Genomic DNA, 23,440 nt, shown 5'->3' on the forward strand with positions numbered 1-23,440 from the left:
CAAACACACACACACACACACACACACACACACACACACACACACACACACACACACACACACACCCTCTCAGATAAGGGGGGTGTGGTCTGACAGGATGATGAAACTTAGTTTGAATTAAACATCAGCAACCGTTTCCTCTGAATCTGATCGGAGCTGATAGACACACACACACACACACACACACACACACACACACACACACACACACAGGGCTGTATTATTACATCACACTTTGTAAAAATAATGATGATTAACAATAATATAAATAAGCTGTTATTAATCCTAATGATACATAAATACATAACAAATCCAAATATAAATATATCTTATTATAAGTCAATACAAGTAATGAATGAATAAAAGCTGCTCATGAAACAGAAATATACAGATAAAATATCAATTAAATCTAAAAATATGAAAGAAAAACTCAATAATGAGAATCAAGACAGAAAATAGTTCCAACACAACAACATGATGTAAACAGGATCATCATCATCAGAAATCATTAGCTCTCCCTGCTGGACAGAAGGACAACCTGCCGCTGGTCTTTGGAGAGAGAAAAGGTGTAGCAGCAATGCATGACAACCAGAGGGACATGTATGAAGTAGCTTATGACTGAGTGGATCCAACCTCACATGTTGTTTGTTCCATTATTGATAACATTAATGTTTAGCTATCTTTTATTATTAAATATAACTTGTGTTAAGTTAGACGAAATACAGGTGTACTGCTTTACCTTCATAAATACATGAATTCTCACATCGATTGAAAACACATGTTGCAGATTTGTTTTCTTGTTATTTGTAAAAATAATAATTGTATTATTATTTTTACTTTATTTACATGTGTTATTATTTAATTAGTATTTGAAATGATTTCATTCATTGAATAATTTATTTGATGTGATTATTGGTTTTATTATTGACCAGCGCTTTGATTCAAAAGGGAAAATAAGAATCTTATTGTTACGGAAACACACCTGAGAGACACAGAGCAGGTGAAGCAGCTCTAAGTCCTGCTAAGAGGATCACACACACACACACACACACACACACACACACAGTAAGCTGAGCTTTGAGGATCAGGTGAGTGTGATGTGGTCGACATGTTGAACAGACAGCATGATGGGATCTGACCGGGAGAAAACTGAAAAGACCACGGACCTCTGACGACGGTAAAAAGTGTGTGTGTTTGATTGTGTGTTTGTATGTGTTCTCGAATCATAGGGTCCTTTTTGTGTGTGTGTGTGTGTGTGTGTGTGTGTGTGTGTGTGTGTGTGTGTGTGTGTTTGTGTCAGGTCTCATGGACTCCGTTGACCCCTCCCCTCTTCGGCGCTTCGTGGTGGCGAAGCGTTCGATCACCTCCATCTTTGATCAGCTGCTCGTCTTCGTGAAGGACGGCTCCGCCTTCGTGGATGGTAACACACACACACACACACACACACACACACACACAGGCATTACGGGTCCTAACAATGACATCAACTTGATAACAGAAACAGTAAAAATCAAATTGGATGATTCTGCAGAAGTTCTGGGTGTGACTGGTTTTGGTTCTGTTGTGTGTTGTGGGTCCGCTGTGGGACTTGTTTTAGTTCTGGTGTGTGTATTGGATCCGGTGTTTGACTGGTTCTGGTTCTTGTCCAGAGTGCTGGCGTGGGCAGGACCTGGGACCGGTGGCAGTGGAGCAGCAGAGCCTGGAGATGCAGAGCTGTGCCACCAAACTGTGGACCATCAGGGAGGTTCTGCTCCGGAGACACATGAAGGTGGCCTTCTTCGGCAGGTCGGTGTCTGTTGTTGGTACTGTTGTTGTTATTGTTACTGTTGTTGTTATTGGTACTGTTGTTGTTATTGGTACTGGTACTGTTGTTGTTATTGGTACTGTTGTTGTTATTGGTACTGTTGTTGTTATTGGTACTGTTGTTGTTATTGGTACTGTTACTGTTATTGGTACTGTTGTTGTTATTGGTACTGTTACTGTTATTGGTACTGTTGTTGTTGTTGGTACTGTTGTTGTTATTGGTACTGTTACTGTTATTGGTACTGTTGTTGTTATTGGTACTGTTGTTGTTATTGGTACTGTTGTGTTATTGGTACTGTTGTTGTTATTGGTACTGTTGTTGTTATTGGTACTGTTGTTGTTATTGGTACTGTTGTTGTTATTGGTACTGTTGTTGTTATTGGTACTGTTACTGTTATTGGTACTGTTGTTGTTATTGGTACTGTTGTGTTATTGGTACTGTTGTTGTTATTGGTACTGTTGTTGTTATTGGTACTGTTGTTGTTATTGGTACTGTTGTTGTTATTGGTACTGTTGTTGTTATTGGTACTGTTGTTGTTATTGGTACTGTTGTTGTTATTGGTACTGTTGTTGTTATTGGTGGTATTGTTGTTACTATTGTTATTCAGTAGGAAGGTCACAGGTCACAGGTCACAGGTCACAGGTAGGTCAAATACAGGAAGACAGAACGTAGGAACACTCAATGTGATCCAGGAAGGACCATCGAGACCCCAGGGTCTGACAGACTTAAAACCAGCAGGACTCAACAACACAGGGGAGAGCTGCAGGAATGAGTCCTGAAACCCTGACCCTCTGCACTGCCTCTCTTCCTGTGCTCTGGTCTGGAGGTCAATGGTTCTCTGGATGTGTTTTTGGTTGGTGTTGACACAAGCTGGAGAGACTTTGAACGGTTTTGGTTTTCAGCAGGTAAATCTGCTCTGGTGTGTATTTTATAAAGCTACTGTAAAACTGTTACACAAGGACATAAGATCAAACGTTTGACAAGAAGTGTGAATAGATAAGAACCAGCACAAAAACAATGAAACCAACGACTTTGAAGAGCTGAAGCCTGAGCAGTGTGTGCAGGCGGCCCTCTCCAGGTTCCCAGAATCCTCAGGCTTCCTCAGAAACTCTGATTCGCGCTCGGCCAACCGTCGCCCCGATAACCTAATCTCTCATTCACCAACTTCCTGAAGCAGCAGCGGGTCCACGTCTGCTGCTGCACACACATTACACCCACATTACACACACATTACACACACCTTACACACACATTACACACACATTACACACACATTACACCCACATTACACACACATTACACACACATTACACACACATTACACACACATTACACACACATTACACACACATTACACACACCTTACACACACATTACACACACATTACACACACATTACACACACATTGCACACACATTACACACACATTACACACACATTACACACACATTACACACACCTTACACACACATTACACACACATTACACACACATTACACACACATTACACACACCTTACACACACATTACACACACATTACACACACATTACACACACATTGCACACACATTACACACACATTACACACACATTACACACACATTACACACACATTACACACACATTACACACACATTACACACACCTTACACACACATTACACACACATTACACACACCTTACACACACATTACACCCACATTACACCCACATTACACACACATTGCACACACCTTACACACACCTTACACACACATTACACCCACATTACACACACATTGCACACACCTTACACACACATTACACACACATTACACACACCTTACACACACATTACACACACATTACACACACATTACACACACATTACACACACCTTACACACACATTACACACACCTTACACACACATTACACACACATTACATCATTATTACACACACATTACATCATTATTACACACACCTTACACACACATTACACACACATTACACACACATTACATCATTATTACACACACATTACACACACATTACACACACATTACATCATTATTACACACACATTACACACACATTACACACACATTACACACACATTACACACACATTACACACATGTAATGCCCATGCTACAGTATTATACTGTACAGGAAGTCAACAGTCACACACTTGGGTTCTGAGATGGACACTGATCTGAAACCGGCCGGTCGGTGCGACGGTGAAGTCCAGCTTTTTAAATCTTGGGCAGCTGGCAGAGGGGAAGCCCTTCCTTGCACGTACACACTTTGAAACTGTAATCCTTTATTTCATCCCGGCTGGATTACTGTAATGCACTTTATCTTGGAGTCAGCCGTTCCTCCCTCCCACGTCTCCAGTTAGTCCAAAATGGTGCCGCTCGCCTCCTAACTGGAACACGTAAAAGGGAGCACATTACTCCCACTTTAGCCTCCCTCCACTGGCTGCCTGTGCACTTTAGCCTCCCTCCACTGGCTTCCTGTGCATTTTAGCCTCCCTCCACTGGCTGCCTGTGCACTTTAGCCTCCCTCCACTGGCTTCCTGTGCATTTTAGCCTCCCTCCACTGGCTGCCTGTGCACTTTAGCCTCCCTCCACTGGCTGCCTGTGCACTTTAGCCTCCCTCCACTGGCTGCCTGTGCACTTTAGCCTCCCTCCACTGGCTGCCTATGCACTTTAGCCTCCCTCCACTGGCTGCCTGTGCACTTTAGCCTCCCTCCACTGGCTGCCTGTGCACTTTAGCCTCCCTCCACTGGCTGCCTATGCACTTTAGCCTCCCTCCACTGGTTGCCTGTGCACTTTAGCCTCCCTCCACTGGCTGCCTGTGCACTTTAGCCTCCCTCCACTGGCTGCCTGTGCACTTTAGCCTCCCTCCACTGGCTGCCTGTGCATTTTAGCCTCCCTCCACTGGCTTCCTGTGCACTTTAGCCTCCCTCCACTGGCTGCCTGTGCATTTTAGCCTCCCTCCACTGGCTGCCTGTGCATTTTAGCCTCCCTCCACTGGCTGCCTGTGCACTTTAGCCTCCCTCCACTGGCTGCCTGTGCACTTTAGCCTCCCTCCACTGGCTGCCTGTGCACTTTAGCCTCCCTCCACTGGCTGCCGGTGCACTTTAGCCTCCCTCCACTGGCTGCCTGTGCACTTTAGCCTCCCTCCACTGGCTGCCTGTGCACTTTAGCCTCCCTCCACTGGCTGCCTGTGCACTTTAGCCTCCCTCCACTGGCTGCCTGTGCATTTTAGCCTCCCTTCACTGGCTGCCTGTGCACTTTAGCCTCCCTCCACTGGCTGCCTGTGCACTTTAGCCTCCCTCCACTGGCTGCCTGTGCACTTTAGCCTCCCTCCACTGGCTTCCTGTGCATTTTAGCCTCCCTCCACTGGCTGCCTGTGCACTTTAGCCTCCCTCCACTGGCTGCCTGTGCACTTTAGTCCATTTTAAGATTCTTTTATTTGTTTTGAAATCTTTAAATGGTCTCGCCCGTCTTAGCTCTCTGAGCTGCTCCATCCTTACACTCCTGCCCGGTGCCTCAGGTCAGCTGATCAGCTGCTCCTGGAGGTACCGAGGCCTAAACGGAAGCTCAGAGGGGATAGAGCCTTTTCCGCTGCCGGTCCTAAACTGTGGAATGACCTCCCATTGCACATTAGACAAGCCCCTTCACTGCCCCTTTTACAACTCCTCTTAAAACCCATCTCTATTCCTTGGCTTTTAACCCAGCATGAGACCCTGTTCCTGTGTCTGTTTCATTGGTCCTGTTGTTTTCATATTGTGTTTGTGTTTTGTGCTACCTGTTTTCATCCATGTGCAGCACGTTGTTTCAGCTGCGGCTGTTTTTGAAGGGCTTGATAAATAAAGCTGATTGATTGATTGATTGATTGATTGATTGATTGATTGATTGATTGATTGATTGATTGATTATACTGTGAGTGTTTCACTGTGCATGTATTGCTCCCATGCACACAGCCTTTCAAATGACTGTATCCTCACGGTTAGGGAAACCAGTTCAATGAAGTCATGGCATTTAAGCATTTAATTTATTGGATGTAACTTTACTTTAAAATATCGAGACCCCTGAATCTTATAATTTAATTTGAAATAGCTTACAATATAAAATATGACTACACGATATATTATAATTTAATACAAAATAATGAAGAAATAAAATACAATAATATGATGTGAAGGAAAAGAATCTGCTGCGAAATAATAACTGCTCTAAGGATAAAGCAGAATATGGTAATAAGTGTATTATCAGGGAACTGGGATGATGATGAATAAATGTCTCTGTAGGACGAGTAATGGGAAGAGCACAGTGATCAACGCCATGCTGAGGGACCGCGTTCTGCCCAGCGGCATCGGACACACCACCAACTGTTTCCTGAGGGTGGAGGGCAGCGAGGACGAAGAGGCCTACCTCACCACCGAGACTTCCACCGAGAGGAGGAGCGTCACGGTATGACCTATAACGTGATGCACTGTCCCTTTAATAACACGTCGAATTTCACCTGAAAGGGACGGTCTGACATGTTATTAAAGGGACGGTCCGACATGTTATTAAAGGGACGGTCCGACATGTTATTAAAGGGACGGTCTGACATGTTATTAAAGGGACGGTCCGACATGTTATTAAAGGGACGGTCCGACATGTTATTAAAGGGACGGTCCGACATGTTATTAAAGGGACGGTCTGACATGTTATTAAAGGGACGGTCCGACATGTTATTAAAGGGACGGTCTGACATGTTATTAAAGGGACGGTCCGACATGTTATTAAAGGGACGGTCCGACATGTTATTAAAGGAACGGTCCGACATGTTATTAAAGGGACGGTCTGACATGTTATTAAAGGGACGGTCTGACATGTTATTAAAGGGACGGTCCGACATGTTATTAAAGGGACGGTCTGACATGTTATTAAAGGAACGGTCTGACATGTTATTAAAGGAACGGTCTGACATGTTATTAAAGGGACGGTCTGACATGTTATTAAAGGAACGGTCTGACATGTTATTAAAGGGACGGTCTGACATGTTATTAAAGGGACGGTCTGACATGTTATTAAAGGGACGGTCCGACATGTTATTAAAGGGACGGTCCGACATGTTATTAAAGGGACGGTCCGACATGTTATTAAAGGGACGGTCCGACATGTTATTAAAGGAACGGTCTGACATGTTATTAAAGGAACGGTCTGACATGTTATTAAAGGGACGGTCTGACATGTTATTAAAGGGACGGTCTGACATATCATTAAAGGGACGGTCTGACATGTTATTAAAGGGACGGTCTGACATGTTATTAAAGGGACGGTCCGACATGTTATTAAAGGGACGGTCTGACATGTTATTAAAGGGACGGTCCGACATGTTATTAAAGGGACGGTCTGACATGTTATTAAAGGAACGGTCTGACATGTTATTAAAGGGACGGTCCGACATGTTATTAAAGGGACGGTCCGACATGTTATTAAAGGGACGGTCTGACATGTTATTAAAGGAACGGTCTGACATGTTATTAAAGGGACGGTCTGACATGTTATTAAAGGGACGGTCCGACATGTTATTAAAGGGACCGTCTGACATGTTATTAAAGGGACGGTCTGACATGTTATTAAAGGGACGGTCTGACATGTTATTAAAGGGACGGTCTGACTCCAACATGTTATTAAAGGGACGGTCTGACATGTTATTAAAGGGACGGTCTGACATGTTATTAAAGGGACGGTCTGACATGTTATTAAAGGCACGGTCTGACATGTTATTAAAGGAACGGTCTGACATGTTATTAAAGGGACGGTCTGACATGTTATTAAAGGAACGGTCTGACATGTTATTAAAGGGACGGTCCGACATGTTATTAAAGGGACGGTCTGACATGTTATTAAAGGCACGGTCTGACATGTTATTAAAGGGACGGTCCGACATGTTATTAAAGGGACGGTCTGACATGTTATTAAAGGCACGGTCTGACATGTTATTAAAGGGACGGTCCGACATGTTATTAAAGGGACGGTCTGACATGTTATTAAAGGCACGGTCTGACATGTTATTAAAGGGACGGTCCGACATGTTATTAAAGGGACGGTCTGACATGTTATTAAAGGGACGGTCTGACATGTTATTAAAGGGACGGTCTGACATGTTATTAAAGGGACGGTCTGACATGTTATTAAAGGCACGGTCTGACATGTTATTAAAGGAACGGTCTGACATGTTATTAAAGGGACGGTCTGACATGTTATTAAAGGAACGGTCTGACATGTTATTAAAGGGACGGTCCGACATGTTATTAAAGGGACGGTCTGACATGTTATTAAAGGCACGGTCTGACATGTTATTAAAGGGACGGTCCGACATGTTATTAAAGGGACGGTCTGACATGTTATTAAAGGCACGGTCTGACATGTTATTAAAGGGACGGTCCGACATGTTATTAAAGGGACGGTCTGACATGTTATTAAAGGCACGGTCTGACATGTTATTAAAGGGACGGTCCGACATGTTATTAAAGGGACGGTCTGACATGTTATTAAAGGGACGGTCTGACATGTTATTAAAGGGACGGTCTGACATGTTATTAAAGGGACGGTCCGACATGTTATTAAAGGGACGGTCCGACATGTTATTAAAGGGACGGTCTGACATGTTATTAAAGGGACGGTCTGACATGTTATTAAAGGAACGGTCCGACATGTTATTAAAGGAACGGTCTGACATGTTATTAAAGGGACGGTCTGACATGTTATTAAAGGGACGGTCTGACATGTTATTAAAGGGACGGTCTGACATGTTATTAAAGGGACGGTCTGACATGTTATTAAAGGGACGGTCTGACATGTTATTAAAGGGACGGTCTGACATGTTATTAAAGGGACGGTCTGACATGTTATTAAAGGGACGGTCTGACATGTTATTAAAGGGACGGTCTGACATGTTATTAAAGGGACGGTCTGACATGTTATTAAAGGGACGGTCCGACATGTTATTAAAGGGACGGTCCGACATGTTATTAAAGGGACGGTCTGACATGTTATTAAAGGGACGGTCCGACATGTTATTAAAGGGACGGTCTGACATGTTATTAAAGGGACGGTCTGACATGTTATTAAAGGGACGGTCTGACATGTTATTAAAGGGACGGTCTGACATGTTATTAAAGGGACGGTCTGACATGTTATTAAAGGGACGGTCTGACATGTTATTAAAGGGACGGTCTGACATGTTATTAAAGGGACGGTCTGACATGTTATTAAAGGGACGGTCTGACATGTTATTAAAGGGACGGTCTGACATGTTATTAAAGGGACGGTCTGACATGTTATTAAAGGGACGGTCCGACATGTTATTAAAGGAACGGTCTGACATGTTATTAAAGGGACGGTCTGACATGTTATTAAAGGGACGGTCCGACATGTTATTAAAGGGATGGTCCGACATGTTATTAAAGGGACGGTCTGACATGTTATTAAAGGGACGGTCCGACATGTTATTAAAGGAACGGTCCGACATGTTATTAAAGGGATGGTCCGACATGTTATTAAAGGGACGGTCTGACATGTTATTAAAGGGACGGTCTCACATGTTATTAAAGGAACGGTCTGACATGTTATTAAAGGGACGGTCCGACATGTTATTAAAGGAACGGTCTGACATGTTATTAAAGGGACGGTCCGACATGTTATTAAAGGGACGGTCCGACATGTTATTAAAGGGACGGTCTGACATGTTATTAAAGGGACGGTCTGACATGTTATTAAAGGAACGGTCTGACATGTTATTAAAGGGACGGTCTGACATGTTATTAAAGGGACGGTCTGACATGTTATTAAAGGGACGGTCTGACATGTTATTAAAGGGACGGTCTGACATGTTATTAAAGGGACGGTCTGACATGTTATTAAAGGGACGGTCTGACATGTTATTAAAGGAACGGTCCGACATGTTATTAAAGGGACGGTCTGACATGTTATTAAAGGAACGGTCTGACATGTTATTAAAGGAACGGTCTGACTCCAACATGTTATTAAAGGGACGGTCTGACATGTTATTAAAGGAACGGTCCGACATGTTATTAAAGGGACGGTCCGACATGTTATTAAAGGGACGGTCTGACATGTTATTAAAGGGACGGTCTGACATGTTATTAAAGGAACGGTCTGACATGTTATTAAAGGGACGGTCTGACATGTTATTAAAGGCACGGTCTGACATGTTATTAAAGGGACGGTCCGACATGTTATTAAAGGGACGGTCTGACATGTTATTAAAGGGACGGTCTGACATGTTATTAAAGGGACGGTCTGACATGTTATTAAAGGGACGGTCCGACATGTTATTAAAGGGACGGTCTGACATGTTATTAAAGGGACGGTCTGACATGTTATTAAAGGGACGGTCTGACATGTTATTAAAGGGACGGTCTGACATGTTATTAAAGGGACGGTCTGACATGTTATTAAAGGGACGGTCCGACATGTTATTAAAGGAACGGTCTGACATGTTATTAAAGGAACGGTCTCACATGTTATTAAAGGGACGGTCTGACATGTTATTAAAGGAACGGTCTGACATGTTATTAAAGGGACGGTCTGACATGTTATTAAAGGGACGGTCTGACATGTTATTAAAGGGACGGTCTGACATGTTATTAAAGGGACGGTCCGACATGTTATTAAAGGGACGGTCTGACATGTTATTAAAGGAACGGTCTGACATGTTATTAAAGGAACGGTCTGACATGTTATTAAAGGGACGGTCTGACATGTTATTAAAGGGACGGTCCGACATGTTATTAAAGGGACGGTCTGACATGTTATTAAAGGCACGGTCCGACATGTTATTAAAGGGACGGTCTGACATGTTATTAAAGGGATAACATGTCCCTAAATAATAAAGCCAATCTTAGGTCAGCATGAGCTCGTACCCTCTGTGGGAACAACAAGGCCTCGGAAGCCCAGGCTGCCCCTCCTTAATGAAGATAACATCCCCTGCAAGGCAGAAAAACTATGCCATGGCAATACAGACAGAGGAAGGAGACAATGATGAACTAGGTCAAAGGTTAAACACCTAAGCTAAATATTCCCTAACGATATGTAATAACATGTAGCGCTGTACTGACCCTCAGACGGTGAACCAGCTGGCCCATGCTCTCCACATGGATCCCACTCTGGACTCAGGCAGTCTGGTGAAGGTCATGTGGCCCAAAAGCCGCTGCGCTCTGCTGAGAGACGACCTGGTGCTGATGGACAGGTCACACACACACACACACACACACACACACACACACACACACACACAATAATTATAATAAGATTATTCCTAATAATAATAACAACGATGATATTCTGTGCTGCAGCCCCGGCACTGATGTCACCCTGGAGCTGGACAGCTGGATCGATAAGTTCTGTTTGGACGCCGACGTCTTTGTTTTGGTGGGAAACGCTGAGTCGACGCTCATGAACACAGTGAGTCATTCATTCACAGATATAACACATAATAATCTGATATATCACACTAAAAGTATTCCTTGTTCTGTTATTCATTGTATTTCTGTTGTTGATCACATTGTTATTATTTATTGTATTTATGTCATCATCAGTCTTTTAGCGTATTCATGTTATTTACCCTTTTTGGAATATTTGTGGGTTAGGGATTATCTTCTTTATTTTCCCATTTTTCATCGTCATGCTTTCGTTGGTCTTATTCATAATGATCCTGTTTATATCGTATATCTATATTTTGTATTATATTAATATTATTTATCAGATTGAAACTTTTTATTCTGTTTTAAATATGTTTGTACTTTTTATTATATTCAAATTGATTCTGTCTGCAGGAGAAACTTTTCTTCCACAAAGTCAGCGAGAGGATCTCCAAACCGAACATCTTCATCCTTCACAACCGCTGGGACGCCTCAGTGAGCGAGCCGGAGTACATCCAGGAGGTGTGTGTGTGTGTGTGTGTGTGTGTATATATTTACTGCTTCATAATTATTATTATTATTTGCTGCTATCTTTTAATTAGACGCTTCACATTCTGTAATAAATCCGTAATGACTTTGCAATATGCCTCCTCTTACCTTCTGCTGTTTCTGGTACCTGCTGTCCTCCACCTGGACTTAATTGGAAGTTGTTTGATTTTGATTTGATCTATCTTTTTCCCCAGCCCTAATCATCTTCTTTTAAAAATGCACACTTTTTGTCTCCCAATTCTTTTTCCTTTATATTTTCTTTTCAAACTGCAGATATGTTTTCCAAATTTCAACTTCTTTGAATTTACGACTTTTTCTTCAAAAATGTTCCGAAAAAATCTGACTTTTTTTCTAATTTCTGAAATTTTCTTCAGAATTTTAACTTTTTAAGAATTCAGACTATTTATTTTACTTTACGCTTTTTTTAATCTCAAGAAGTGTTTCTGGTACTTTTTGCCATCCACCTGGATGTCCCTTTTTTAATTGTAATTTGGGTTTTACATTTTTTTAAATTACGGAACTTTTTCTGAATTCTGACTTTCTCAAACTATTTACTTACATTTGTTTTTACTTCCAGCAGTGTTCCTGGTACTTGTTGTTGACCTAGATGTTCCTTTTTTTATTTGTGTAATTTCTATTTATATCATCAAACCTATGAATTATTAATTTCCTTTAAGTGTAACAATTCAGATTACCCCCCTGTGGGACGCATAAAGGTATTCTGATTCACATTATTGTACATGTGGGTACAATGCATGCTGGTACATCTAGGCGCAATTCATGCTGGTACATGTAGGCGCAATGCATGCTGGTACATGTAGGCGCAATGCATGCTGGTACATGTAGGTACAATGCATGCTGGTACATCTAGGCGCAATTCATGCTGGTACATGTAGGCACAATGCATGCTGGTACATCTAGGCGCAATGCATGCTGGTACATGTAGGCGCAATGCATGCTGGTACATGTAGGCGCAATGCATGCTGGTACATCTAGGCGCAATGCATGCTGGTACATCTAGGCACAATGCTTCCTAGTACATGTAGGCACAATTCATGCTGGTACATCTAGGCGCAATTCATGCTGGTACATGTAGGCGCAATGCATGCTGGTACATCTAGGCGCAATGCATGCTGGTACATGTAGGCGCAATGCATGCTGGTACATGTAGGCGCAATGCATGCTGGTACATCTAGGCGCAATGCATGCTGGTACATCTAGGCACAATGCTTCCTAGTACATGTAGGCACAATTCATGCTGGTACATGTAGGCGCAATGCATGCTGGTACATCTAGGCACAATGCTTCCTAGTACATGTAGGCACAATGCATGCTGGTACATGTAGGCACAATGCATACTGGTACATCTAGGCGCAATGCATGCTGGTACATGTAGGCACAATTCATGCTGGTACATTTAGGCGCAATGCATGCTGGTACATGTAGGCGCAATGCATGCTGGTACATCTAGGCGCAATGCATGCTGGTACATCTAGGCACAATGCATGGTGGTACATCTAGACGCAATGCATGCTGGTACATGTAGGCGCAATGCATACTGGTACATCTAGGCACAATGCATGCTGGTACATCTGGGCGCAATGCATGCTGGTACATGTAGGCGCAATGCATGCTGGTACATGTAAGCGCAATGCATGCTGGTACATGTAGGCGCAATGCATGCTGGTACATCTAGGCACAATGCATGCTGGTACATCTAGGCGCAATGCATGCTGGTACATGTAGGCGCAACGCATGCTGGTACATCTAGGCGCAATGCATGCTGGTACATGTAGGCGCAACGCATGCTGGTACATGTAGGCACAACGCATGCTGGTACATCTAGGCGCAATGCATGCTGGTACATGTAGGCGCAACGCATGCTGGTACATGTAGGCACAATGCATGCTGGTACATGTAGGCACAATGCATCCTGCATAATGTCTAATCGACTAAATTAAATCCTGCAGGTGAGGAAGCAGCACTTGGACCGTGGGGTGAGTTTCCTGGCGGGAGAGCTGAAGGTGGTGGGGGAGGATGAAGCTCCGGGGAGGATCTTCTTCGTCTCCGCGAAAGAGGTGCTAACATCCAGGATGCAGCGAGCGCAGGGCATGCCCGAAACAGGTGAGAAGAGGGAGACAGATTGTTTTTTAATTTAAGAGTCACGATGTTGTACATTTATTTGAAATGTTAAATATGAACTACCCTGTGTGTCCTGCAGGCGGCGCTCTGGCTGAAGGTTTCCACGAGAGGCTGAGAGAGTTCCAGATGTTCGAGCGGACCTTCGAAGTACAGGAAGTCTTCTAGTGTTCAAAATCTACAGTATGGCAGATATAAGTTGCCTGTGACCTCTGACCTGTGACCTCTGACCTGCAGGAGTTCATCTCTCATTCTGCAGTGAAGACGAAGTTCGAGCAGCACACGGTTCGGGCGTGGCAGATCACAGAGACCATCAAAGCCGTGATGGACGCCATCAACATCGCCTCCGCTGACAGGAAGTCAGTAAACATACTTCCTCTCTGACCTGACCGGGACTCTTTAAAGTAGAGACACTACATACTGATATACACCTGAACATCAGCAGGAGAGGACTCTTTAAAGTAGAGACTCTACATACTGATATACACCTGAACATCAGCAGGAGAGGACTCTTTAAAGTAGAGACTCTACATACTGATATACACCTGAACATCAGCAGGAGAGGACTCTTTAAAGTAGAGACTCTACATACTGATATACACCTGAACATCAGCAGGAGAGGACTCTTTAAAGTAGAGACTCTACATACTGATATACACCTCAACATCAGCAGGAGAGTACTCTTTAAAGTAGAGACACTACATACTGATATACACCTGAACATCAGCAGGAGAGGACTCTTTAAAGTAGAGACACTACATACTGATATACACCTGAACATCAGCAGGAGAGGACTCTTTAAAGTAGAGACTCTACATACTGATATACACCTGAACATCAGCAGGAGAGGACTCTTTAAAGTAGAGACTCTACATACTGATATACACCTGAACATCAGCAGGAGAGGACTCTTTAAAGTAGAGACACTACATACTGATATACACCTGAACATCAGCAGAGAGGACTCTTTAAAGTAGAGACACTACATACTGATATACACCTGAACATCAGCAGGAGAGGACTCTTTAAAGTAGAGACACTACATACTGATATACACCTGAACATCAGCAGGAGAGGACTCTTTAAAGTAGAGACACTACATACTGATATACACCTGAACATCAGCAGGAGAGGACTCTTTAAAGTAGAGACTCTACATACTGATATACACCTGAACATCAGCAGGAGAGGACTCTTTAAAGTAGAGACTCTACATACTGATATACACCTGAACATCAGCAGGAGAGGACTCTTTAAAGTAGAGACACTACATACTGATATACACCTGAACATCAGCAGGAGAGGACTCTTTAAAGTAGAGACACTACATACTGATATACACCTGAACATCAGCAGGAGAGGACTCTTTAAAGTAGAGACTCTACATACTGATATACACCTGAACATCAGCAGGAGAGGACTCTTTAAAGTAGAGACACTACATACTGATATACACCTGAACATCAGCAGGAGAGGACTCTTTAAAGTAGAGACACTACATACTGATATACACCTGAACATCAGCAGGAGAGGACTCTTTAAAGTAGAGACTCTACATACTGATATACACCTGAACATCAGCAGGAGAGGACTCTTTAAAGTAGAGACTCTACATACTGATATACACCTGAACATCAGCAGGAGAGGACTCTTTAAAGTAGAGACACTACATACTGATATACACCTGAACATCAGCAGGAGAGGACTCTTTAAAGTAGAGACTCTACATACTGATATACGCCTGAACATCAGCAGGAGAGGACTCTTTAAAGTAGAGACTCTACATACTGATATACACCTGAACATCAGCAGGAGATACACTCTGACCTCTGGCAGGATCTTGTATCTGGAGGAACGCGAGGAGCAGAGGGATCGTCTGGATTTCGTTCGAGGACAGATCAACCGTCTGAGCGACAGCGCCAGAGAGATGATCAGGACTCTGACGGAGGAGGTCGCTGCCAAGGTGAAGAAATGCTATTTGATTCTAATTATTGATCATTAAAGTATTCTCATCAAAATGTACTGTACTTAAAGTAGAAGTACTCAGATCTTGTACTTGAGTAAAGTAGAAGTACTCAGGTCTTGTACTTGAGTAAAGTAGAAGTACTCAGGTCTTGTACTTGAGTAAAGTAGAAGTACTCAGATCTTGTACTTGAGTAAAGTAGAAGTACTCAGATCTTGTACTTGAGTAAAGTAGAAGTACTCAGGTCTTGTACTTGAGTAAAGTAGAAGTACTCAGATCTTGTACTTGAGTAAAGTAGAAGTACTCAGATCTTGTACTTGAGTAAAGTAGAAGTACCATGTACTTGAGTAAAGTAGAAGTACCAGAGTGTAGGAATACTCTGTCACAGTGAAAGTATTCTAAATGTTCCTCCAGTGAAAGTAGAAAGTACTCTCCTCTAAATGTACTTAAAGTAGCGACAGTAAAAGTAGTCATTGTCTGATTGGTCCATTTCAGAATAATATCTCTGATATGTTTTATAATGATTGATCATTAAAGTTGTTGTTATTATTATTATTATTATTATTGTTGTTGTTGTTGTTGTTGTTGTTGTTGTTGTTATTAATTAAGAAGTAAATATGTAAAGACATGAATTCCCATGAACAGAATCTCCTTTGTTCCGTCGGCACTGCAAAACTCCTCCCTTGCTTTGACCTGTAGACAGGACTCTGGTCCCATACACTGTGATGGTGTTAGTGGGGGGGCAGTAACAGCTGGTGTTGACAGGTGGCGTCGGCGCTGTCCAATCAGATCCGATCACTTCCTGTTCTGGTGGACGAGTTCAGAGCCGACTTCAGCCCGACTCAGGACACCCTGCAGCTCTACAAAACTGTGAGTGAGACGCCATCCCATAATACTCCACTGTCAGACCGAGCCTGAGCAGGCAGGGACCAATACTAAGACAAGGAGACATTGAGCAAGTCCTCACTGCTCCCTCTACCTTCACACTGGGGACGCTGGGACACTGGGACCCCGGGGTCCTCACCACTCTGCTCGAGGATCATTTGTGGAACACGGTCTGATAACAGTGCAGAGAGTCACTGTGAGACACTGTGTCTGAGGACATGTCCCTCTGGAGTACGTGTCCCCCCGGGGGACGGGTCTCTCCGGGGGACGTGTCCCTCTGTCAGGGACACGTTGTGTGAGTGAAGGCCATCAGGTCCAATCGAAACTGTCCTGAGTACTGCAGTACACACCGTTAATACTGTAGAGAAACAGCTCCAAATGCACACACACACACACACACAGACACACACACATACACACACACACACACACACACACACACACACTCACACACACACACATACACACACACACATACACACACACACACACACACACACACACACACACACAGACTTAATCTAATTGATGTGACGACACATTAAGCTGATTAACTTCCAATCCACTTTCACACACACACACACACACACACACACACACACACACACACACACACACACACACACACACACACACACTGCACTGTGGGTTCATCATCAGGTTAACATGAGCAGCTTCTCTCTGCAGAAACAAACAAGGCATTTAGTTTTAGAGCACAAATACAAATAATATTAAGAACTAAAAACAAATAAAGTCAGTAACATGTAATAATATAGAGTACAAACAGCCTGTGTGTGTGTGTGTGTGTGTGTGTGTGTGTGTGTGTGTGTGTGTGTCTGTCTGTGTGTGTCTGTCTGTGTCTGTGTCTGTGTGTGTGTCTGTGTGTGTGTGTGTGTGTGTGTGTGTGTGTGTGTGTGTGTCTGTCTGTGTCTGTGTGTGTGTCTGTGTGTGTGTGTGTGTGTGTGTGTGTGTGTGTGTGTGTGTGTCTGTGTCTGTGTCTGTGTGTGTGTGTGTGTGTGTGTGTGTGTGTGTGTGTGTGTGTGTGTGTGTGTCTGTCTGTGTCTGTGTGTGTGTCTGTGTCTGTGTGTGTGTGTGTGTCTGTCTGTGTCTGTGTGTGTGTCTGTGTCTGTGTGTCTGTGTGTGTGTCTGTCTGTGTGTGTCTGTCTGTGTCTGTGTGTGTGTCTGTGTGTATGTGTGTGTGTGTGTGTGTGTGTGTGTCTGTGTCTGTGTCTGTGTGTGTGTGTGTGTGTGTGTGTGTGTGTGTGTGTGTGTGTGTGTGTGTGTCTGTGTCTGTGTCTGTGTGTGTGTGTGTCTGTGTGTGTGTGTGTGTGTGTGTGTGTGTGTGTTCAGAGGCTGCTGCATCACGTGGAGCAGAGGATGGTGGCAGGGCTCTCTCACCGCTGCGCCGTCAGCGTCCTGCAGGACCTCAGAGATGCTCAGAGTCACATGACCGGTACGCTGCGGTCACATGACGTCTCCACAGGAGCTCAATCTGTGATGTGATTGGATGTGATTTAACGTGACATGTGATCTTGTGTCTGAAGACAGTGTTCGTCCTCTGCTGTCGGCCCCCGATCAGATGTCCGCCCCCCCCCTCTCCTTCGCATTGACCTTTGACCTGGGCCTCGCCGCCCTCTGCGCTGACTTCCAGGAAAACATCGACTTCCGGTTCTCTCTGGGCTGGACGGCGCTGGTCAGCAGATTCATCGGAGCGGCCGGAGCCAAGCGGGCGCTGAGCGAGGTGACAGAGCCGGGGGGGGCAGAGAGGTGGGGGGGATGTGGTCCCGATCGATATTTTATCCTTTATTCATCATTTCTGCTGTCACCCTCATCTGTTGTTCCTTTCATTCATTTCTTAAAATGATGCGTGCTCTTTGATTTCAAAGGAATCCTTTAGTCTTTGATGGGATTTATTTTGACAGGTTAGTGTGATTCTGAAACAGAAATCTCCATGGATTAATATCTGGATTCAAATGCAGGACGCCTCCACCTTTAAGGATGCCGTGATGGTTTCCATGGCGACGGGGCTGCTGTCCGTCACGTCTCGGGCGTCCATGACGGTGCTGCTGATCGGCGGCGTGGTGCGCATCTCATTATTACTCGTTAATCATTGTTATTAATAAGTTCAGTTTACTTTCACGTGTCCAACCAACAGGTCACCATCCCGACTCAGTTCCACCCCGAGAGTACTTTTCAGTTCTGCCCCCCCCCTGTGTGCTGCAGGTGTGGCGCTCGGTGGGCTGGCGCCTGCTCTCCGTCTCGCTCTCTCTCTACGGCCTCCTTTTCCTGTACGAGAGGCTCACCTGGACTGACGCCAGCCGCGAGCGGGCTCTGAAGAATCAGTTTGTGGATTTCGCAGCCCGCCGCCTGAGGGCCGTGGCCCCCGTCTGCAGCACCGCCTGCAGCCAGCAGGTGTTCAAGTGAGGCCCCCAACACACCAGCAGGTTACAGACCCCGGAGCAGAGTCCTGTGCACACCCCGGGGGGCTGATGCAGTACTCAGATCTTGTACTTGAGTAAAGTAGAAGTACTCAGATCTTGTACTTGAGTAAAGTAGAAGTACTCAGGTCTTGTACTTGAGTAAAGTAGAAGTACTCAGGTCTTGTACTTGAGTAAAGTAGAAGTACTCAGGTCTTGTACTTGAGTAAAGTAGAAGTACTCAGATCTTGTACTTGAGTAAAGTAGAAGTACTCAGATCTTGTACTTGAGTAAAGTAGAAGTACTCAGATCTTGTACTTGAGTAAAGTAGAAGTACTCAGGTCTTGTACTTGAGTAAAGTAGAAGTACTCAGGTCTTGTACTTGAGTAAAGTAGAAGTACTCAGGTCTTGTACTTGAGTAAAGTAGAAGTACTCAGGTCTTGTACTTGAGTAAAGTAGAAGTACTCAGGTCTTGTACTTGAGTAAAGTAGAAGTACTCAGATCTTGTACTTGAGTAAAGTAGAAGTACTCAGATCTTGTTCTTGAGTAAAGTAGAAGTACTCAGATCTTGTACTTGAGTAAAGTAGAAGTACTCAGATCTTGTACTTGAGTAAAGTAGAAGTACTCAGATCTTGTACTTGAGTAAAGTAGAAGTACTCAGGTCTTGTACTTGAGTAAAGTAGAAGTACTCAGGTCTTGTACTTGAGTAAAGTAGAAGTACTCAGATCTTGTACTTGAGTAAAGTAGAAGTACTCAGGTCTTGTACTTGAGTAAAGTAGAAGTACTCAGATCTTGTACTTGAGTAAAGTAGAAGTACTCAGATCTTGTACTTGAGTAAAGTAGAAGTACTCAGATCTTGTACTTGAGTAAAGTAGAAGTACTCAGATCTTGTACTTGAGTAAAGTAGAAGTACTCAGGTCTTGTACTTGAGTAAAGTAGAAGTACTCAGATCTTGTACTTGAGTAAAGTAGAAGTACTCAGGTCTTGTACTTGAGTAAAGTAGAAGTACTCAGATCTTGTACTTGAGTAAAGTAGAAGTACTCAGGTCTTGTACTTGAGTAAAGTAGAAGTACTCAGATCTTGTACTTGAGTAAAGTAGAAGTACTCAGGTCTTGTACTTGAGTAAAGTAGAAGTACTCAGATCTTGTACTTGAGTAAAGTAGAAGTACTCAGATCTTGTACTTGAGTAAAGTAGAAGTACTCAGATCTTGTACTTGAGTAAAGTAGAAGTACTCAGGTCTTGTACTTGAGTAAAGTAGAAGTACTCAGATCTTGTACTTGAGTAAAGTAGAAGTACTCAGGTCTTGTACTTGAGTAAAGTAGAAGTACTCAGATCTTGTACTTGAGTAAAGTAGAAGTACTCAGGTCTTGTACTTGAGTAAAGTAGAAGTACTCAGGTCTTGTTCTTGAGTAAAGTAGAAGTACTAAGATCTTGTACTTGAGTAAAGTAGAAGTACTCAGATCTTGTACTTGAGTAAAGTAGAAGTACTCAGGTCTTGTACTTGAGTAAAGTAGAAGTACTCAGATCTTGTACTTGAGTAAAGTAGAAGTACTCAGGTCTTGTACTTGAGTAAAGTAGAAGTACTCAGATCTTGTACTTGAGTAAAGTAGAAGTACTCAGATCTTGTACTTGAGTAAAGTAGAAGTACTCAGGTCTTGTACTTGAGTAAAGTAGAAGTACTCAGATCTTGTTCTTGAGTAAAGTAGAAGTACTCAGGTCTTGTACTTGAGTAAAGTAGAAGTACTCAGATCTTGTACTTGAGTAAAGTAGAAGTACTCAGGTCTTGTACTTGAGTAAAGTAGAAGTACTCAGGTCTTGTACTTGAGTAAAGTAGAAGTACTCAGATCTTGTACTTGAGTAAAGTAGAAGTACTAAGATCTTGTACTTGAGTAAAGTAGAAGTACTCAGATCTTGTACTTGAGTAAAGTAGAAGTACTCAGGTCTTGTACTTGAGTAAAGTAGAAGTACTCAGGTCTTGTACTTGAGTAAAGTAGAAGTACCAGAGTGTAGGAATACTCTGTCTCAGTGAAAGTATTCTAAATGTTCCTCCAGTGAAAGTAGAAAGTACTCTCCTCTAAATGTACTTAAAGTAGTGACAGTAAAAGTAGTCATTGTCTGATTGGTCCATTTCAGAATAATATCTCTGATATGTTTTATAATGATTGATCATTAAAGTGTTCTCAGAGCTGGTAAAGGTGCAGCTAGTTTGAATGCTTTGTATACTGCAGGGTAGCTGCTGGATTTACTGCAGGTGAACTACAGTCTGATTTAAGGGGTTATATTCACCATCAGTAATCCTAATCTGCTAAGCAACTAAAGGGATTAAATAATGCAGTGGAGTAAAAGTATAGCATAGCACTTGGAAATACTCAACTACAAATACCTCAAATACTGTACCTAAATGTACTCATTAAGCCACCCCCCCCCCCCCCCTCTGAACAGGTTGAACTGATGACTGAAGGCTGTGTTTCAGGGAGCTGTCGGCCACCTTCAGCCGCCTGACCCAGCGGGTGGATCTGAGCGAAGCCGAGCTGGAGGGACACATCCGGACGCTGAGCTTCAGGATCCAGAGGCTGGAGAACATCCAGAGGAGGTCCAAGGCCTTCAGGTCAGAGCGATCACTCATGGAGCGCCTCGCTGCTATTTCCTCCATTCGTACATAAATATCTGTCTTCTGATAGTAGTTGATTCTTCAGGATCCAGTCTGTTAATGCTTTTCTTTGTCAATGAATAACATTTTCAGGCGACATTCAGAGGTATTAATAACCACGGCACCCGGGAATCCATCCGTCCAGTGGTTTCACCTTTTTTATTTTCCAAGCGCCGCCGCTAATCTTTAAGTACGTTTCATTTGTGTTTCAGGAACAAAGCGACGGAGCTGGAGACTCAGCTGGAGGTGTTCTCTGCTCAGTACCTGCAGGGAAACTGAAGGAGGAGAGTCCAGCTAAATGATCCATGACTGACATTATCCAACAGCCTGTATAGCACTTGTAACCCCTACCTCTTGTGATTCACTTTCAAAAAACACTTTTATAAAAACCAAAATATCGGAGGTTGTTTTAAATCGTCTCCGGACACGCTGTCAGCTAAAGGGTTGTTTCAGGCACTCTTCTGTAAGCTTTTTCTGCAGCTTCAGTGAACTCCTCCCTCATTACGCTCTGGTTCTGATCCGTCAGTGGTCCAGAGTAATTTGATGCAGCTGGCAGCAGCATCTGTGTTACCCCACCCGGTCTCCCAACCTGTGATAGCTACGTTAGTCAAGAGGGCCCGACGTAGAGGACCCTCTCAAAACGTGACGCGGCACCGTTATGTTTTCTGAATATCTGCAGTGGTGGATTTCCCCACATTGGTTGGTTTAAATTGTGTGCAACGCTTTTGTGTTTCCCCGTTCCATTCTGAGAAACAAATTTCTATCGTTGTGTGGACGGCGCCAGTCGTCTTTGCTTGACAACCCTCGCGATCAGACAACAGGCTTGGATGTTTTAGTGGCGATGCACCTTGGTAGTTCATACGATAACAGTTTTGTAAAACAATAAAAATCCTACTTTAATCCGCGTGTGCTTTTCTCTTCGAAAGTCATCACGTTGTAATAAATGGTTCGGTTGTGCCTTTCCGAGAACCAGCACCTTATTGTGGTGGAGAGGTTTGTGTGCCCCGGTGAACCTGGGGGCTGTGTTGTCTGGAACCTTGTGTTCCTGGTAGGGTCTCCCATGGCAAATTGGTCTCAGGTAAGGGGCCAGACTAAGATTGGTTCAAAAGACCTCATGGACTTCCGGTGACGTCATGACCAAGGCAGCAGCCTGACTTCAAAGCTCCTGAGGAGAGTCTTTTAAAAACTAGCCAAAACGTAATTTCATTTTCCTTTTTAATTAAAAACAGTCATACCAAGTAATCATTATGTCGAACACTCGAAAAGAATCGGAAAAGAAGACCACAAGACCACCAAAGACGACTAAAGACCAACAAACTGATTCTGGGCTAAGCGACGATGCTAGCATGGCGGCGGTGCTAACCGAGCTACGCACATTAAGGAAAGAGCACACTGAAGCTTCTAAGGAAACCAAAGAATCCTTAACGAGGGTAGAAACTACTCTTAGTGAGGTGGCGGACAGGACAGCACAACTTGAACAACGAATGACAGACTATGAAGAGAGACTGGTTGACACGGAGGAAAAAGATCAGCGAAATGGAAGAGCCCTCCGCGATCTGCTCCACCAAGTGTGAGGATCTCAAATCAAGAGCGAGAAGGAACA

The 23,440-nt window shown here is 43.6% G+C and overlaps 1 protein-coding gene across 6 annotated transcripts; it reads left to right on the forward strand.

Moving 5' to 3' along the window:
• The first annotated feature begins 396 nt into the window (after nucleotides 1-396).
• Nucleotides 397-22,741, forward strand: mfn1a (mitofusin 1a). 6 transcript variants are annotated; one of them, XM_063885195.1, is made up of 19 exons: nucleotides 403-1,177; nucleotides 1,301-1,420; nucleotides 1,650-1,785; nucleotides 6,104-6,266; nucleotides 10,937-11,061; nucleotides 11,168-11,276; nucleotides 11,648-11,755; nucleotides 12,460-12,498; nucleotides 13,753-13,906; nucleotides 14,004-14,071; nucleotides 14,159-14,280; nucleotides 15,758-15,884; nucleotides 16,650-16,754; nucleotides 18,120-18,222; nucleotides 18,314-18,510; nucleotides 18,692-18,850; nucleotides 18,993-19,189; nucleotides 21,661-21,795; nucleotides 22,050-22,739. In XM_063885195.1, exons 2-19 carry the CDS (start codon nucleotides 1,306-1,308, stop codon nucleotides 22,114-22,116), a joined length of 2,229 nt encoding a protein of 742 aa, XP_063741265.1. In that variant the 5' UTR covers nucleotides 403-1,177; nucleotides 1,301-1,305; the 3' UTR covers nucleotides 22,117-22,739. The 6 variants fall into 6 exon arrangements, with proteins under 6 accessions (XP_063741270.1, XP_063741265.1, XP_063741269.1 ...); XM_063885197.1 differs by having other exon boundaries at nucleotides 406-1,177; nucleotides 18,749-18,850; nucleotides 22,050-22,738; XM_063885200.1 differs by lacking the exon at nucleotides 1,650-1,785 and having other exon boundaries at nucleotides 397-1,177; nucleotides 22,050-22,741.
• The last annotated feature ends 699 nt before the right edge of the window (nucleotides 22,742-23,440 follow it).

The sequence above is a fragment of the Eleginops maclovinus genome, chromosome 6 (genome assembly GCF_036324505.1).
Source record: "Eleginops maclovinus isolate JMC-PN-2008 ecotype Puerto Natales chromosome 6, JC_Emac_rtc_rv5, whole genome shotgun sequence".
Lineage (NCBI taxonomy): Eukaryota > Metazoa > Chordata > Actinopteri > Perciformes > Eleginopidae > Eleginops > Eleginops maclovinus.

Bases quoted from the DNA above. Each gene is read 5' to 3' on its own strand.
- mfn1a (XM_063885195.1), top strand. From the start codon at position 1,306: ATGGACTCCGTTGACCCCTCCCCTCTTCGGCGCTTCGTGGTGGCGAAG. The intron at 1,786-6,103 runs GTCGGTGTCTGT...ATGTCTCTGTAG, and splicing joins AAGGTGGCCTTCTTCGGCAG to GACGAGTAATGGGAAGAGCA. The intron at 18,223-18,313 runs GTACGCTGCGGT...TTGTGTCTGAAG, and splicing joins TGCTCAGAGTCACATGACCG to ACAGTGTTCGTCCTCTGCTG.